At 44.0% G+C, this 14789-nt stretch overlaps 1 protein-coding gene across 2 annotated transcripts in view; it reads right to left on the bottom strand.

Moving 5' to 3' along the window:
- Positions 1 to 56: 56 nt before the first annotated feature.
- nkain4 (sodium/potassium transporting ATPase interacting 4) overlaps positions 57 to 14789 on the bottom strand; it is a 43494-nt gene continuing 28761 nt past the window's right edge. Inside the window, exons 5-7 of one of the 2 annotated variants that reach the window (XM_076741293.1) lie at positions 10541 to 10601; positions 3425 to 3509; positions 57 to 2615 (exon numbers count right to left, since the gene is read on the bottom strand). In XM_076741293.1, coding sequence (XP_076597408.1) covers positions 2606 to 2615; positions 3425 to 3509; positions 10541 to 10601 — 156 coding nt within the window. In that variant the 3' untranslated portion in view covers positions 57 to 2605. The remainder of the gene's footprint in view (positions 2616 to 3424; positions 3510 to 10540; positions 10602 to 14789) is intronic. The other variant, XM_076741294.1, reaches the window with a different exon arrangement.

Below are 14789 nucleotides of genomic sequence, written 5' to 3' on the forward strand. Positions count from 1 at the left end.
GGTCATTGTTGCCGTTCAGCCAGTGCACGTCACAAAGAGCAGACATGACAAAATCATTAAAAGAGCACATTCTTTTATTAACAAACACCTATTTACATGAACACAAAGCACAGTTCTGGATAAATAGGATTACACAATCAGGTCACGTGGGGTTGGGGCAACACAGGACATGAAATAGAAAAGAGAAATGCAAAAAAAAAAAAAAAAAAAAAAAACGTTTTCCACTTTCTATACAAAGAAAAAGAATTATCTACAAACAGGTGGAATATTTTTTCAGTGGGCACTAGCACATACATACACACCGTTTCAACTAATTCCAGTTAGCGGGGTTTAGGAAGAGGCTGTATTGCACTGAGAGGAAGACTAGTTTTTCACGACAATTTTAGTAGCATTGACTACTAACACTGATTATGTTACAATATGAGGTGCTTTGTGTTTTAACTAACCCACACACCAGTTGACCTACAAAGAGTGTGTAAACTTAAATAATGAAGACAATAATGACATATAAATTATTGCATCTTGCCAATAGAGAGGTGACCAATCAAATCAACATGGTTCACGCTCACTGTTCTGAAATCAGCCAGCAGAAGTGGTTCAGAATCAGAATCATAACAGCTTGTGGTCTGTCGATGTGGTAGTGAAGAACATCTAATATCACAGAGGAATCTGACGTGCAGCAGGATATTTTTAGGTGCTGACGACAGACAAAACTGGGCTGAGAACAAAAAGCTACTTCTTTCATCACAACTCTTTTGATTACAAAATAAGCTAAACAGGCAGTTTCAAACTTAGCATCAAGAATAACTGTCGTCAAACACACTGACAATGTTCTGGGTTCAGATGAAGTGAGTGAACAGACGATTTTATCCTAAATGATAATAAAAAGTAAATGACTGAAACATTGTAAGAGTCAGGGCAAAGTGCTGAGTCATCCTGCAAAAACACACTATTTGAAGATTTACCGTAACCTGCAGACATGTGAAATCATTTCAAGACAAATCATGGAGATTTATGGACGAGCATACCTGTAGCACAAACTCAGCAGCCTTTCAACGTGTACATGAACTCTTTGACCACCAGAGAGCAGTAGTGACTCACACAAACAGTAAGGCGACGGGATCCGATTCAAAACTGACTTCAGTTCTGAGAGATCTAACACGAACAAAAAAAAAAAGTGCTACCAATCAGCACAGGAGATATGACTCACGTGTGTGCACTGTGACCTAAAATAAAGACGCGTTATGTTGCTGGGTCAGAATAAAATCAATCTGAGTAAGAGCCTGCTCAGCGGAAGCCTTCAGTTGCTGTTTAACCAGCTCGAATAGGGCGAGTTGATGACATCAGTCCTGTTATTTTTGTCAATACTTAATATGTTATACACATAATTACAATACAAACCCTGTAAAAAACATGCTATAAAACAATCACAATCACCACTGAGAATCTAAACCGCTTTACTGATAGGAGACAACGTCCTGGTTCACTCAGGAACAACCAAGCTACGTCTACACTGACGACCATACCCATACAACTCAACACTGTTGTGTGCACCATGAGCAGTTTCTATTGTTTTCTTGAAGTTAAAAATATGCTGTGTAACCTTTGCTTGAGTGTGTGTAATGATCACCCCTGTCAGCAGCCCCGATGCGTCTGTAGTTTAAGGAGAAGAACTGATGTGAAAACAAAGCTTTCAGCACGTCTTCCAACAAACACCTGACACTTCAGAAATACTGACTCGGCTGTCGGTAGAAACAGTCACAATAATAAGACTCCAGAAATAAGATAAAAGTTAAGACTCACATGCCGTTCCCTGTGTTCGAACAACTCTTACACGCTAACGCTCTTTTGCATTCTTGATAGTTCACATTTCAAACTCTGAATCCACATTTCTCTTCCCCCCCCCCCCCCTTGTTTCATTATTTACATTTTCTATTTTTGATAGATGCCCCCGTAGGTTTGGTGCTTTTGTTCCCTCCCCTCCCTCTACCTCTCCACTCCCCTGCCTCTTCCTGCTTTGCTTGTGTATTTATGCACACAGATCCTGGCCTAAAGTAAACAGGCAGCGCACAATAGCTCATTCCACAGGCTCCACTGTAATTCAGCCCTCTGGCCAAGATCTGAGCCAAACCAGCAATAACATGCTAAATCACTGAGTCCTCTAAGACACAGTACCACAGACTGGGAATGCTGGGCAGTCCCAGATTACACACAGAATGTATTTATATGCTGTACATGTATACAGTCATGTTTCTGGGGAATATTAAACCATTATGGGCAGGTCACAGCAGTGGGACCCCAGCAGAGACCTCAATACAAAGCAAATGATTGATACTTCCCTAAACACACAATATGAGGCTTTGTTGCAGCGTAATCCCCCCTTTCCCTGAACCCGTCATCCCTCCCTGGACAACAATGGACCCTAACTGAGATGTGTTGGCTTTTCTGGGCAGCACACCAGTAAATGACATGGTTAAAGTACTGAAATCAAGAAGGAGGAGGAATGTGTGGCGTGCCCGCCGTGCACCGGGATGTTTGTGTCAAAACAGCCATTTTGTCTCCGTGGGAACTTGCTGTGTCACCTCCCCACTGGACGCGCTCCTATTTACGTAGACCTGGAGAGATCGTGGGCAGAAACAGCAGAGAGTGAGCGGTTGTTGGGCAGCTCAGACACACATTTACACGCACACACACACACACACACACTCTTCCCTGGATGAATTTCTCCAGGATATAACTCCCAGCAGATCGAGGAGACGAAAACTTCCTCCCTCCCATTAGAGACGGAGCTGATTAAACTGTCAAGAAGCTAATAAAATATTCATTTCATGTTGGCAGAGAATTATTACACGACTTGCCAGGCTTATTGTTATTAAGTTCTCTGCACAACTTAATTGATTAAGCCAATTTTAGACAGATTTTTGTGTGTTTTTCTCCATGTGCTTCTATCAGCAACTGCCCGCGGCGTGGAGACACACGTCTGTGACACCCATACACACACACACACAAAAACACACAACAGTGTCACAAAAGGCCTTCATATTCCCTACAGCCCCAGACAGGATGTAGCATGTTTCAGAAAGACTTTTATTCCCCAGACATGACTCAAACCACCTCCGTCTGCACAATCGCTACTAGTTTCTGTTGTTTTGTAACCTCCTGGATCCTGATCAACTACTAAAAAGCTCTACAACAATAAGAGTTGAGAATATTTTGAAAAATAATGCTCGCTTTGATTAATGAACAGTTTCCGGGAAAATCTGGGAATGTCACCTTGAAGAGGGAACAATTCCATGCAGGCAACAGGTACAACCCAAACTGTGCATGGCCACAAAATGTGATTATCCACATGCACCTGCTCTTTGAGTGAAAACACACAGGGACATAAACACATACGCTGGCATGACGGCACATTCATACTTACAGGTACATGGGCTTTAAGAGGAGATGAGATGGTTTCTCATTGACATGGTAGAGTGGGAATGGGTCAAATCCACCAATAAAATCAACTGAAAACAAAGGATTAAACATAAATTATGAAGTAAATCATAAGACAGACGATAACAGAATGAGACACTGAAGTGCATGCAAAGACAGGCATGATAAAAAAAAAAAAATAAAAAAACACAAGCTGAATGAGAAATGAAATGGAAAACAGACGCCAGTGGAGAACAGATGTAATACAGGGATGTTGAAAGGAGCAGCTTGCCAAGAAGCACAAGTCTCTTATTTTAGCTTTAACTTTGACAAATAAAAGAAATAATAAAACTTTTTTTTCATCAGTGCATCTGCCTGGAGCCGGAGGGAAAGCTCGGGAACAGGTGAAAGCTGGCCAGCTGTCAAAATAGCCTAAGCCTTTTTTTATCGCTCAGGAACAGAGGTGACCTTCAGCCGCCGAACGAAATGCTCAGCGCGCTCTGTTTTATTTTCTCACTTTAGAGTTCAGACTGCAGGTGAGGTGCAGATGAGCAAAATGAGTGCTGCGTTGCGTGAGAGTGCTGTGTATTTTGAGATGTCTTTTCAGATGATGAAGGGACACAAAGGCTGGGGGGGGGGGGCATGTTTGTCGGTCTAACTGACAGAGGGGGCCAAACAGATTAGGCTGAAGGAGTGCACGTGAAAGAGGCCAGCATGTCCAAGAGCCGTGAGCCGTCTGTAAACACCACGAGTGGAGGAAAAGGAGAAGCTGAGATTGAACCTGACTCAGTGGAAAAAGACAGCAAACAAATAGCAGATCCTCGTTCGACAGGACGGAAAAAAAAAAAGTGGGCAGATCTGTTACTTTCTGGGAACCAACAGCCGTGGGGGAAAAACAGACACAAACCAGCCATGGAAACTACTGTAAGGCCAAATCAGTTCCATCCTGATAAGAGGAGGCAGGGGTGGTCTGCTGAATGCTGATAGGTGGGCAGGATGAGCCACAGGGTGCTGTAGCAGTGGTGGTTGTGGTGGTGGGCTGTCCCTTTCCACTGACCCTGCCCTGGTTTCCACCACACACTCACACACTCACACACATACACACACAGACCTCTTCCCTGATCTTTTCTGTACCAGTGATTTTCTCATTACGAGCAGGTGGGGATGCATCCCCCTGCCATGATAAACTGTGCTGAGGAATACAGTTAGATGATAATGATGGTTGCCATTTTTAGGCACGCTGGCAGCTGTGGGGACGGCGTCATCAGTCTATCCGTCAGTCAATCCAGCACTTTGGTTCAGAGTGAAATATCATGACAGCTATGGGATGGATCGCTGTGAAATGTGGCACGGATATTTAAGGTCTCCAGAGGAAGAATTCTAATGGCCTTTGGTGATCTACGGACTCCCGAACAGGTCAAATTTTCAGGTCATTACAGAACACCTTGAAAAATGAGTAGCCACGCACAAGAAAGCAATTTAGTAATTTTATAATTAGCACGGGGGAATCACAGCATATGTAACATCTTAAAGCTCAGAATCTGAGCCTCAAGGCCTGAAGTGACAGAAGCTGCTCTTACGCTAATGAAGACATCCTATGTGTCAAAGCTGTTTGTGGTGCACCTTTTTAAAAGCATCATTTATGACCCTGTGCTCCATCCCTCCTACATACTGTACTGTGTATGTCAGCCTGTTAATTCCATCCCCATCTCTGAACCTTTTTCCCATTAATTAGAACATGCTTTGTTCTGACCCCGGATGTTAATGTGGATCTTCTACGCAGCCCACTGAATATTTTCAATGCATTGAAAAGAAAATACCAGTGAAGATGGGAATTTTCTATTGCAGTTACAGGCGGTGGAAATAGATATAAGCAGTTGATCGATGCATGTGATCCTGCTCAGTTCCTTGCTGATTTTAACTTGTGTGGACACACGTGAGAAATGAAAGGTATGTAGGTCAATAGTTAAGGCATCTATGTGGAGCCCCTACACAAGCGGGGAGTAACGTAAGATGGTTATGTTTCACTTCAAGTGGAAACTGGTGGAAATCAGAGGGCTTGTGCAGAACCAGGAGAGACACTGAGAGTCAAACTACAGTATACTGCTGCATCTCCCACCATGTGTGTGCGTGTGTTTGTGTGTGAAGGGGTTGGCGAACTGACAGTGAAATGAAACACAGGCGCAGAGATAAAAGGAAAAAGACCAGAAGGGAAAAACAGGGTTGGTGAGAATAAAGGAGCGTGGTGTGAGGAAGATGGAGAAAAACAAGGAGAGACCGGGCCGAGACAAAGACACAGAGAGAGAGAGAGAGATAAAGGGCAGACGGATAGTTCAAGACTTCAGAGCCTGTCTGCTGTAATGCTGTAAGAGGTGAGTTACCAGACACAGTTGTGGTCTCTCCCTCTGTCTCAAACACACGCTGAATGGAGCCAATGGAGGAGGGAGTTCCTCACACTTGGCTCTGTTCTGCAGTACTGCATCTCCATCCTCACACACCATTACACGGCCATCATTGCCACACAGGCCACTCATTTACTTTAAAGAGCGGTTCAGCTGTTTTATGCTTGGTTATTTTGCATATGAAAACTTCAGGTATGTTTGACTGAGAGTGTCTTTAAAGTTAATCATCTATGCAAAGAGGAGAAAGGTTCCACACAAAGACAGACCAGGAGAACGCTGCCAATGTGTTGATTTCTTCCTGTGACTGGGTGTCATACAAAGCCCAGCACTGCCTTTATTCTATTCTCTGTACAGTATATTCATGCATGCACAGACCCAGCTAAACTCTCCATACAACTTAATTTATACAATAAACAGACAAAGCTTGAAAGTGTTTCTGTCTGTGTCTGTTAATAACTGAACATAGATCCAGCAAGTGCCCGTAAAAACACTGTAACACAACAGGGAAGCACACCTGCTGATTATGTGGGAAAATGCACGCATAATGTTGACTATATTTACCACTCTATCCAAACTTGAGCACACATTTGCATCAAAATGCAGCTCAAAGGCTCCGCACACCCACACAGGTGTTTTCAATTACCTGCCTGATCAAAGCTGCAGTCATGTTGGGTGGATGCTCAGAATTACATCAGGCTTTACTGACTGAGAAGAATGATAAAAGCGTAAGCTACAGAACTAAGAGAGTGAGGGAGCTGTCAATAAAGAACTGTCTGCACACGCAGTAATCAAATAATGTCTTAAGATCGTTTACAATCTGCCATACTTGTTTCTGGAAACATGATGATTACATTAGAAACATGCTTGCATGCAAGGACTCACTAACTAGGTTATTTTAATGGACCATTTTCCAATTAAAACAAGTGGGGCATGCACATATCATGCTTTTACAAGCATTCTTAGGACATATATATATATATACAGCACATTCAGATTCTGTATCTCAGTTGGGGTTTTTACTGCAGTTTGTGACACATGGCCTCTTTCCCGTTTATGGTCAGGTCTGCGCACTGCCAAGCCAACAGCTTGCACTAAAGACCAAAGAAAAGCTCACATTTCTGGTCGGAGGGAGAATCACATCTACTTTTAAACATTATGCATGAACTGGATATCAACAGGTTTTTGGATATGAGGAAAATACTGCAACGTCGACCTTTTCAAGAAAATGGTTGAACAAGTGAAAGAGGGCGGCTGTGTTTGATAAGTGGAGCATGCACGGCTGCATGTTAACAGGAATACGAGTGGAATCTTCATTTTCATTCGCCATGTAAACAGCTTAGTAGATATGCAGCACTGTCTTTTGCAGAAAATGGGCAAAAACTAGAATATTTTGTGCGTGCAGAAATAGTCAGTGTGGCAGTGATCCAACATGCACAATATCAGGATCCTGAAACTGAAGCAACTAAATGGAATTCAGCCCCATTTATTCTATTATCTGTGCTGTTCTAGTGAAAAAGACCTACTCACACTCTTTGAATATTCTACTTATTTGATCCCATTTTAAGACATTTTGAGGTGATAACATAAAAACAGAGTGAGGCCGTCTGGATGTTTTGACCTTTTCAATCTTTCCTACTACCTGAGGATACGATGCCACCTAGACATCCATCCCCGCAGTTTCTCTGTCTGCTCTGGAGGATTTTCTGGGGATGTGACTCAGCACAGAGGGCGGCAGCATAATTAGCAGACATGCTAAAGCGAGCTTATCCCGGCGCTAGGCTTCTAACTCCATGACCTACTTTACAAAAGAGGATTTTCCCCTCCACTCACTCTGTCGGTGTGTCTGCTCACCACCGATAACTCTCTGTAACAAATTCTCATGTACAAATACACACAAACGCACACACGCCAACAGTTAGTCACACACAGTCAGCTAAACACACAAACGCATGCGGCATATAGGTGTGTGGGAGTGTACATGTACACACAAGCACTTTTAAGCGAAAGAGGAAGTCACATCAAAAGGGAGATCACACACACGCATGTATGCACGCATGCACACACACACACACGCACACACACAGTATCAGTAATAAAGCCTGAAAGCTATGTCAAACCCTGAGCTGATGGTATATGATGCTTGTTATTCTGCCCATTGTGTCTTCTTGGCTTCTTGCGAGTGTGTGCCCGTGTGTGTGTGTTTCATTCCGCTACTCTTTACGCAAGCCTGAGCACTCAAATCTAACTCACCCGTCTCCCTGGAGAGTGAGAGAGTGCTCGGCGTGAGAGGAATTCCTGTCTTATCTCCTTATTCGTGAAAAGCTCATCTTGTCTCGTGTTGTTTGTTCCTGCATATTGGCCCATCTCCTGTTTCCCTCCTCGACTCAAACACCTCCCTCTCTCTTCCTTCTCTCTTCCCTCTCTTTCTGCCTCTCTGGAGGATTCTACTTATCTTTCTTCTTGAGGTAAGGTGCAATCAACCGTGGAAGTTATTGACCAGCAAGGCGCTTAATGAGGCTGATACAACGAGTGACCAGAGACCTCTAACTTTTTACAAGCGCACCTCATTAAAGCTCGCAACGCCAGAGATGGGAAAAGAGACAGGGAGAGCGAGGAATTCTTAAACGCACTAAAATTGGGTCCTGATACGGGATTATTCCATCTACCTGTGAGGAACCGGGGCACAGGAATAGGGCAATGTGAGGGAGATGCAAAGAGAAGGAAAAGTTCTGAGTAGGAGGAGAGATGCTGAGGCAGCCAGGGAGCTCAATGCAGAAACCTGCTTTAATCTACACTTCAAATGAAAGGGGAAAATGAGAGCTGCAAAGTGCCTGAGCAGGTTTTTGTGTTGCTAAGAGTGAGTGTGTGTGTGTGTGTGCACCTGTGTCTGCATGAACAAAAACGTTCATTTGTGTGTGTGCGGGCAAAGGGCTGATTATAATAACAAAGAAGCAGAAGTTGGTAGCGATGTAGCAATGTTTTACCCCGGCACAGCCTGGATCAGAGTGGAATAATTAAAACCAACAGAAATCACACCATGCTCTGTTTTCACCCCAGAACTCACCTCTCCCGATCACTCTCTTGTTATTTTTTTATCTCTGTTTTTGAGTGCGGATGACTGTCCGCCATGAGTTCAAACAAACACAGTCTGTGCCAACAGTGCACACGGGGAATGAGCGAAGCACAAATGTCACACAAACAAAAGGAAAAGGAAAAGTCGTTGAGGTTGGAAAGTCTTTTTCTTTTTAGCTGACTTGCCTCCTGCTGAAATGCTATTGCCCTCCAGGGATTACTTAGAGGTGACTGGTGATTAAGTGGTACTGCCCAGAGCTGGGAGGGTGGGGTGGTGATGCTAACCACTCACAGCCAGTGAATCTCTGGTATGTGACCACCGAAGAACTGCTTGGACTTTTATACCAGCGGTCTACAGGAACACACACGGAAACCACATCACGATTCCCCCAAATTACAAGAGTCTGCTGTTCAAGATGCAATTAGCGCATGTAGTGCTTTGTTCATTACGCTGTTGTCAAATCAAAGAGTTTGTGCTTCTTACAAAAGGGACTGACATGATTACAGCCAGGCTCCAGACACTTTACAATTAGCATGAATACCTGAGACACTCCATTTAATCTTAGCTAATCCTCAGAGAGAGTTTATACATTCAGCCGCTTGGGTTCAAAGGATTGGCTAAAATTTACAAGGCCAAAACATGTAAATCCAGATTCTCACGCATGTCCACGTCGCTGTGCGTCCTGGAAGAGCTACCGCAGCGCTAATCAGATATTTATGACTCTCACTGAACCCTTAGATCAAATGTTTCCTGCCCTCTGATTGGCTAACCTCCAGCAGGACCTCTGACCTGCTGCCTGTGAGGTCACAGCAGCTGGGTCATTCATCATAAAATGTCTGTCTCTGGTTTCTCCGTCTTCTCTTATGACTCATTTCATGATTCACCGTCGACTTTTCCCACACTCTGTCTGCCTGCTTTATGCATGACAGTCCAGGCTAACTCTTGCCCTTGTCTGACTCCATGTGAAAGGTTTAACACGGACCAACATACGGCAACACAGACAGGAGCTTGAGTACTTCCATAACACACTGAGGAGCCACTTCAGATTTGACAAGCTGCAAGAGAGACAGACATGAGGAGGGAAGGTGTGTTTGTGAACAAGGGAGTGGGGGGAAGTGCAATCCCAGGCAGGCAGCAGACAGCTGGAGTGACAAACAAGGGGGCACATGGAGAGAAGAAAGTGAGAAAAGTGAAAGCCAGAGTACATTAAAGGGGGTTTACAACAACAGCGAGGACCACACAGACCGCCGAGGAGCAGAGACGAGGCGCCGAGCGCACACGTGAAAGAGGAAGGGAAGAATGGGCTGAAGGAGGTGTGGAGAGGGAACACATGGCGTCTTTGGTTTTGGAGGGAGGGAGAGATCGAGAAAGAGGGCCCAGCTGGTGTGGGGGAGGAGAGAGGAAGGAGAAAGGGGAGAGCAGGAGCAGTGATAGTGCGGGGTGAGACGGGAGGAAAGGGAGATGAGTGAAGAAAGATGAAGCCCTGTTCCCCTCAACTCCATCTCCTCTGTGTGAGTGGGTCTGGGTGTGATTCATTAGTTGCTACAATGCTCTGTTTCAAGAATGATTGTGTGTGTGTGTGTGTGTGTGTGTGTGTGTGTGTGTGTGTGTGTGTGTGTGTGTGTAAGGGTGAGGTTAAGGGACTCACAGCTGTCCTCCTCCTCAGTGATAGCGCTGACAACATAACAGGCGTACACGAAGCCCAGGAGCTGTGAACACACAAGCAAACAAGACAGGTTAGACTCCACAGAGGTGCCCGTGTGCGGTTCATGAGCAGCTGACGGACAAAAAGATCGTACAGAACATCTGGAAAAAGAGCGAGTTTTGTGGTGATGCGGCCTCGATTTGAGAGGTGGTGGCAGCGTGTTCTCGGGGATCCGCCGGCGTGCAGATGATGCAACGCTGCGCAACACTTGAGCTGAAATTGATTATTTGATAGAAAACTGAACGGCCAACAATTCCAGTAATCAAGTATCGTTTCATCTTGTCATCGAGAGTAACTCGAGGGGAACCATCAGCAAAAAAAATAATAATTTACGGCTTCCAGCTTTCAGCGAATGTGAAAATTGAAAATGGAAATGGAAAATCTTTGATTTTGGACAAAGCAAGCAACATGAAGGTGTCACCTTTGGACATGGCTTTGGATGGACATTTTTCATTATTTTCACACATTTTACAGATTAAGCAATTAATCAATCATCAAAACAATAATCAACAGACAAACTGAAAATAAAAATGAGTCCTAGTTGGAGCCTTAAAGCATCTATAATCAATATTTTTATGATAACAATGGACAAATAACTGTGTGTAATGTGACAGGGGTCGTTTTTCCCTTCTTTAAGCTCACTGTTTCGGTTTTCTGGCACTCCTTTGGGTTCAGTCTCACCGTTCTCATCAGCTCAAACAAACAAAAAAAAAACCTCTAAAAACCCACTCCATGTTACCTGCACAGCACCACAGGACAGACACGCAAAGTCTTAAAAGGTGTCAGTGTTGTGTTCACGGCTCTACTGTGAACACAACACTCCTTTACTGTAGTATCTGTGTTGGCGATGCTTACGGAGTTGACTTAGGGAGCATACATACAGTAGTAGCTCAGCACAGCGCACACCGACACACAGTGCTGAGAATAGCCTGTAGAACTGGCAGATGGCTGTCATCGACTCAGAAACAGACACTGAGAGACAGTCTCTCTCCACCCAGCCATCCATCCATCATTTGGCACTCTGCCATGCCAATTAAAACAGCGTCGGGCACGCTGCCCTCCTCGCACACTGGGTACACAAACACAAAACCCAAGGGGGATCGACTGTGTGTGATGGTGGCTATTTATATAACATTCATTCAACCTATAACTTAGCTTGGCCTCCATAATTATACGAGGAACAAAGAATGACGTGCAGTTTGCAGTTCTTTCATCTCTATCATTTGGGCTTCATTCCATTTTTCATGCGTGCAATATATTTGGCCTTTATTGAAGTTCATCCAGATGTAGATTAAATGTTTTACTTATGAATGAAAGTCAGGTGTGGAGTCGTAGAAAAGAGAATGGGTCTGTCTCTGTGTGGGCTAGATAAGATACATAACTCTTCTCTCTGCTTCCCTCTCACTCCGTTTTTTTCTCTCCACTATCTAATTGCTGGTCTCACCCCATCCATTACAGCGGCGGTGAAATGGAGGGGAATTAGCATATGTATAAAGCTAGTGTCAAACACAAGATGGTGTTAACAGCAGGGGGCACACCTTGTTCTCAACTGCATTGTGTCTGTGTGCATGTCCGTGTGTGTTTTTCCAGTAAAAGTGCACAAAGCGTGTGCTCGTATGACTTAATATCTATGCATGAGTGGCCGCGTGCTTAATTTTCATAAAGTCTCTGCAGCTCTACTGGACGGACGCCACTCTTCCAAAAGATATCCTCTTAATTGGTGTTTTGATGGTTGTAGTGAAGAACAATGCATCGGGCCAGTAAAAACACCACTCTGTGGAGAAACACAACCTCCTCATTCATTTCAATGAGACCACTGTGTTGATACAGCAGGAGTGCAAATGCAGAGGCCTGGGGGGGGGCGCAATGCAATGTGCAGTCATTATTGGCTAATCAAATACATGTAAGAGTAAATTCCTGGCAGATTACATTGCAACATAAACAAGGTAATTCCACCGTTAACCTGTCGACCTTCGAGACAGAGGATAAAATAACTGCTGCCGTGACTACTACTCCAGACTTGCACAACCCCGTGTCATAGTCTGATAAAACGCTGTGCAGTGTTTTTGCGTCTGATGAATCTTTAAACTCAAGGATGCATTTACTCAAACCGCCTTCATGGGGCCTGTTTCACAAAAGCAATTTGCAAGTACCGACCCACAGATGGCAGACGGAAAGAACTTCACGTCTCACAAGTGACTGTCGGCCGAGAGTCCTGCAGGACGCAAGTGCGGTTTTTGTTTTGATGAGAGAAACGTGTCACAATTAAAGGAAATTACCTCATGTTGCAAATCCCAGCTTGCATGTTGCAAATTCGGTGGAGTCGACTACTCAATGGTACACTCCTATAGGTGTTCATATGACAGCTTAGCATATGATTCACATCATTTTCCATTCAATGACCCTTCATGCATGTGTAGGAATCTGCTTTCCTTAAAGAGAGAACACAGCGGAGGAAGAATGAAGCTCTCACCTCCTACAGATGTTTTCATCAAAGACATGTAGTCAATGAAACCACACAGATGTTGAGGCGAGGATGACAGAAACAAAATAAAGTCAGTTTTAAACTGAAAAACACCCCGAGGATAAAAACCACACAATATGACTGACATACTGAGCTACCTAAAGCCTCACTGCACACTAAATAGCGGTTGTGAACAGACTATTCTGACCAGATATTTCATGACATTGATTTCCTTTAATTAGTAAATGCCAAACGAGAGTGCGCCTGTCACTGCTCAGAGACAGCAAATCACCATTTGTCACTCCTTGACTGATAACCGCTGGCAGCAAGAAAGTCTGGACACTGGATGGACTATAATATACCCTATCTACTCGTGACTGCTTTTCATTTCCACCATGGGCTGATCCTAAACCACTTTGTCTTCTAGCTTTTTTTTTTTCTATGGCTTCGGTACATTTAGCGTGATGTACAGGGAGCTAATCAGATCAGAGCAGTGAACACTTGGTGGCTTTTTGCCGGAGGCATGGCTGTCCTTAACCAATATAGGTCAGTGTCCTCAATAAAAAGTGACAATTCCACTTATATATCCTTGCATATTAAATGGCCTTAAATCACGCTTGTAAATCCTCTCTTTCACACACACACACACACACACACACACACACAGCTTTCTTCTCTGACTTCCCCCTGTCACTTCTGGACTTCAGGGATCATTTTAGAGACTAACGTCAAATTAATTAAGCTCATAAAGCCCCCGCATGTCGTCTGAGGCTCGATCTCAGTCTGTCTATGAGGACGTGCCACACCAAAACCAACTCATTTAGCTGTCAATCATTTGTTTTTTCTTCCTTCCGAGCTGAACTTTTTTCCTTCCTGTTAGTCACTTTCCATACACAGGTCTCCACATCACTGTCACTCCTCAATGTGCAAATCTCTTCTGTCATCTTTTCTCTCCTCCTCTCCATGTGCCTTTGTTTTATTGTTGCTCTAACAGTGAGTGCATCACTCCCCTCTGCTCTCTGTCTCTGTTGTAAAGCAGTGAACACTGACTTGGACAACTGACAGAAGGAAGCAAGATGGCAGGAAACCGGGCAACAAAAGTTCAGCGCTCAATGTGGGAAAGCATCAAAGCAATGCTGTTCTCCAGTGGGCCATCATTTACGCATATACTATGTTATAGAGGAAACTAAAGGAGATATCTGTGATAGCTCAGCATTATCTGTGTTTGTGCTATTTTCTCAGATAAGGGCAAAAAGAAGTTAAGGACACAAGCATTCATGAAAGTGTGGCTGAGAAGATGGCCAGGTACTGAACTACAGAAGGTTACCTGCATTTGCATAGGCCAATGAAGGTCGGGTCTATACTGAACGTACCAGTCCTTAAAGACACATACCCACTTTTGACAATGCACACTGAAATCAAACATAAATACATCCTTGATATGCATGCCTTAAGAAGATATATAATTGACGTTAGGCTAGAAAAAGGAAAAGAGAGGGGATCACCAACTTCGGGAGGATACATCCTCTAGAGACCCCGCATCTGTATAAAATGTCCATCAAACAGCTTTTCAGATATTTCCCTCTGAATCTAATGGATGGACAGACAGACTGACATTGCCATCCCTCGAGCCATGCAGCTAGCATGGCCAAAATGCAACATACTTGCCAAATCTGCTGTTTTTCTCTGTTTTATATGATAGCAAATTGAATTTGTTTTGGTCTTGGC

Source organism: Chaetodon auriga, chromosome 10 (genome assembly GCF_051107435.1).
Source record: "Chaetodon auriga isolate fChaAug3 chromosome 10, fChaAug3.hap1, whole genome shotgun sequence".
Lineage (NCBI taxonomy): Eukaryota > Metazoa > Chordata > Actinopteri > Chaetodontiformes > Chaetodontidae > Chaetodon > Chaetodon auriga.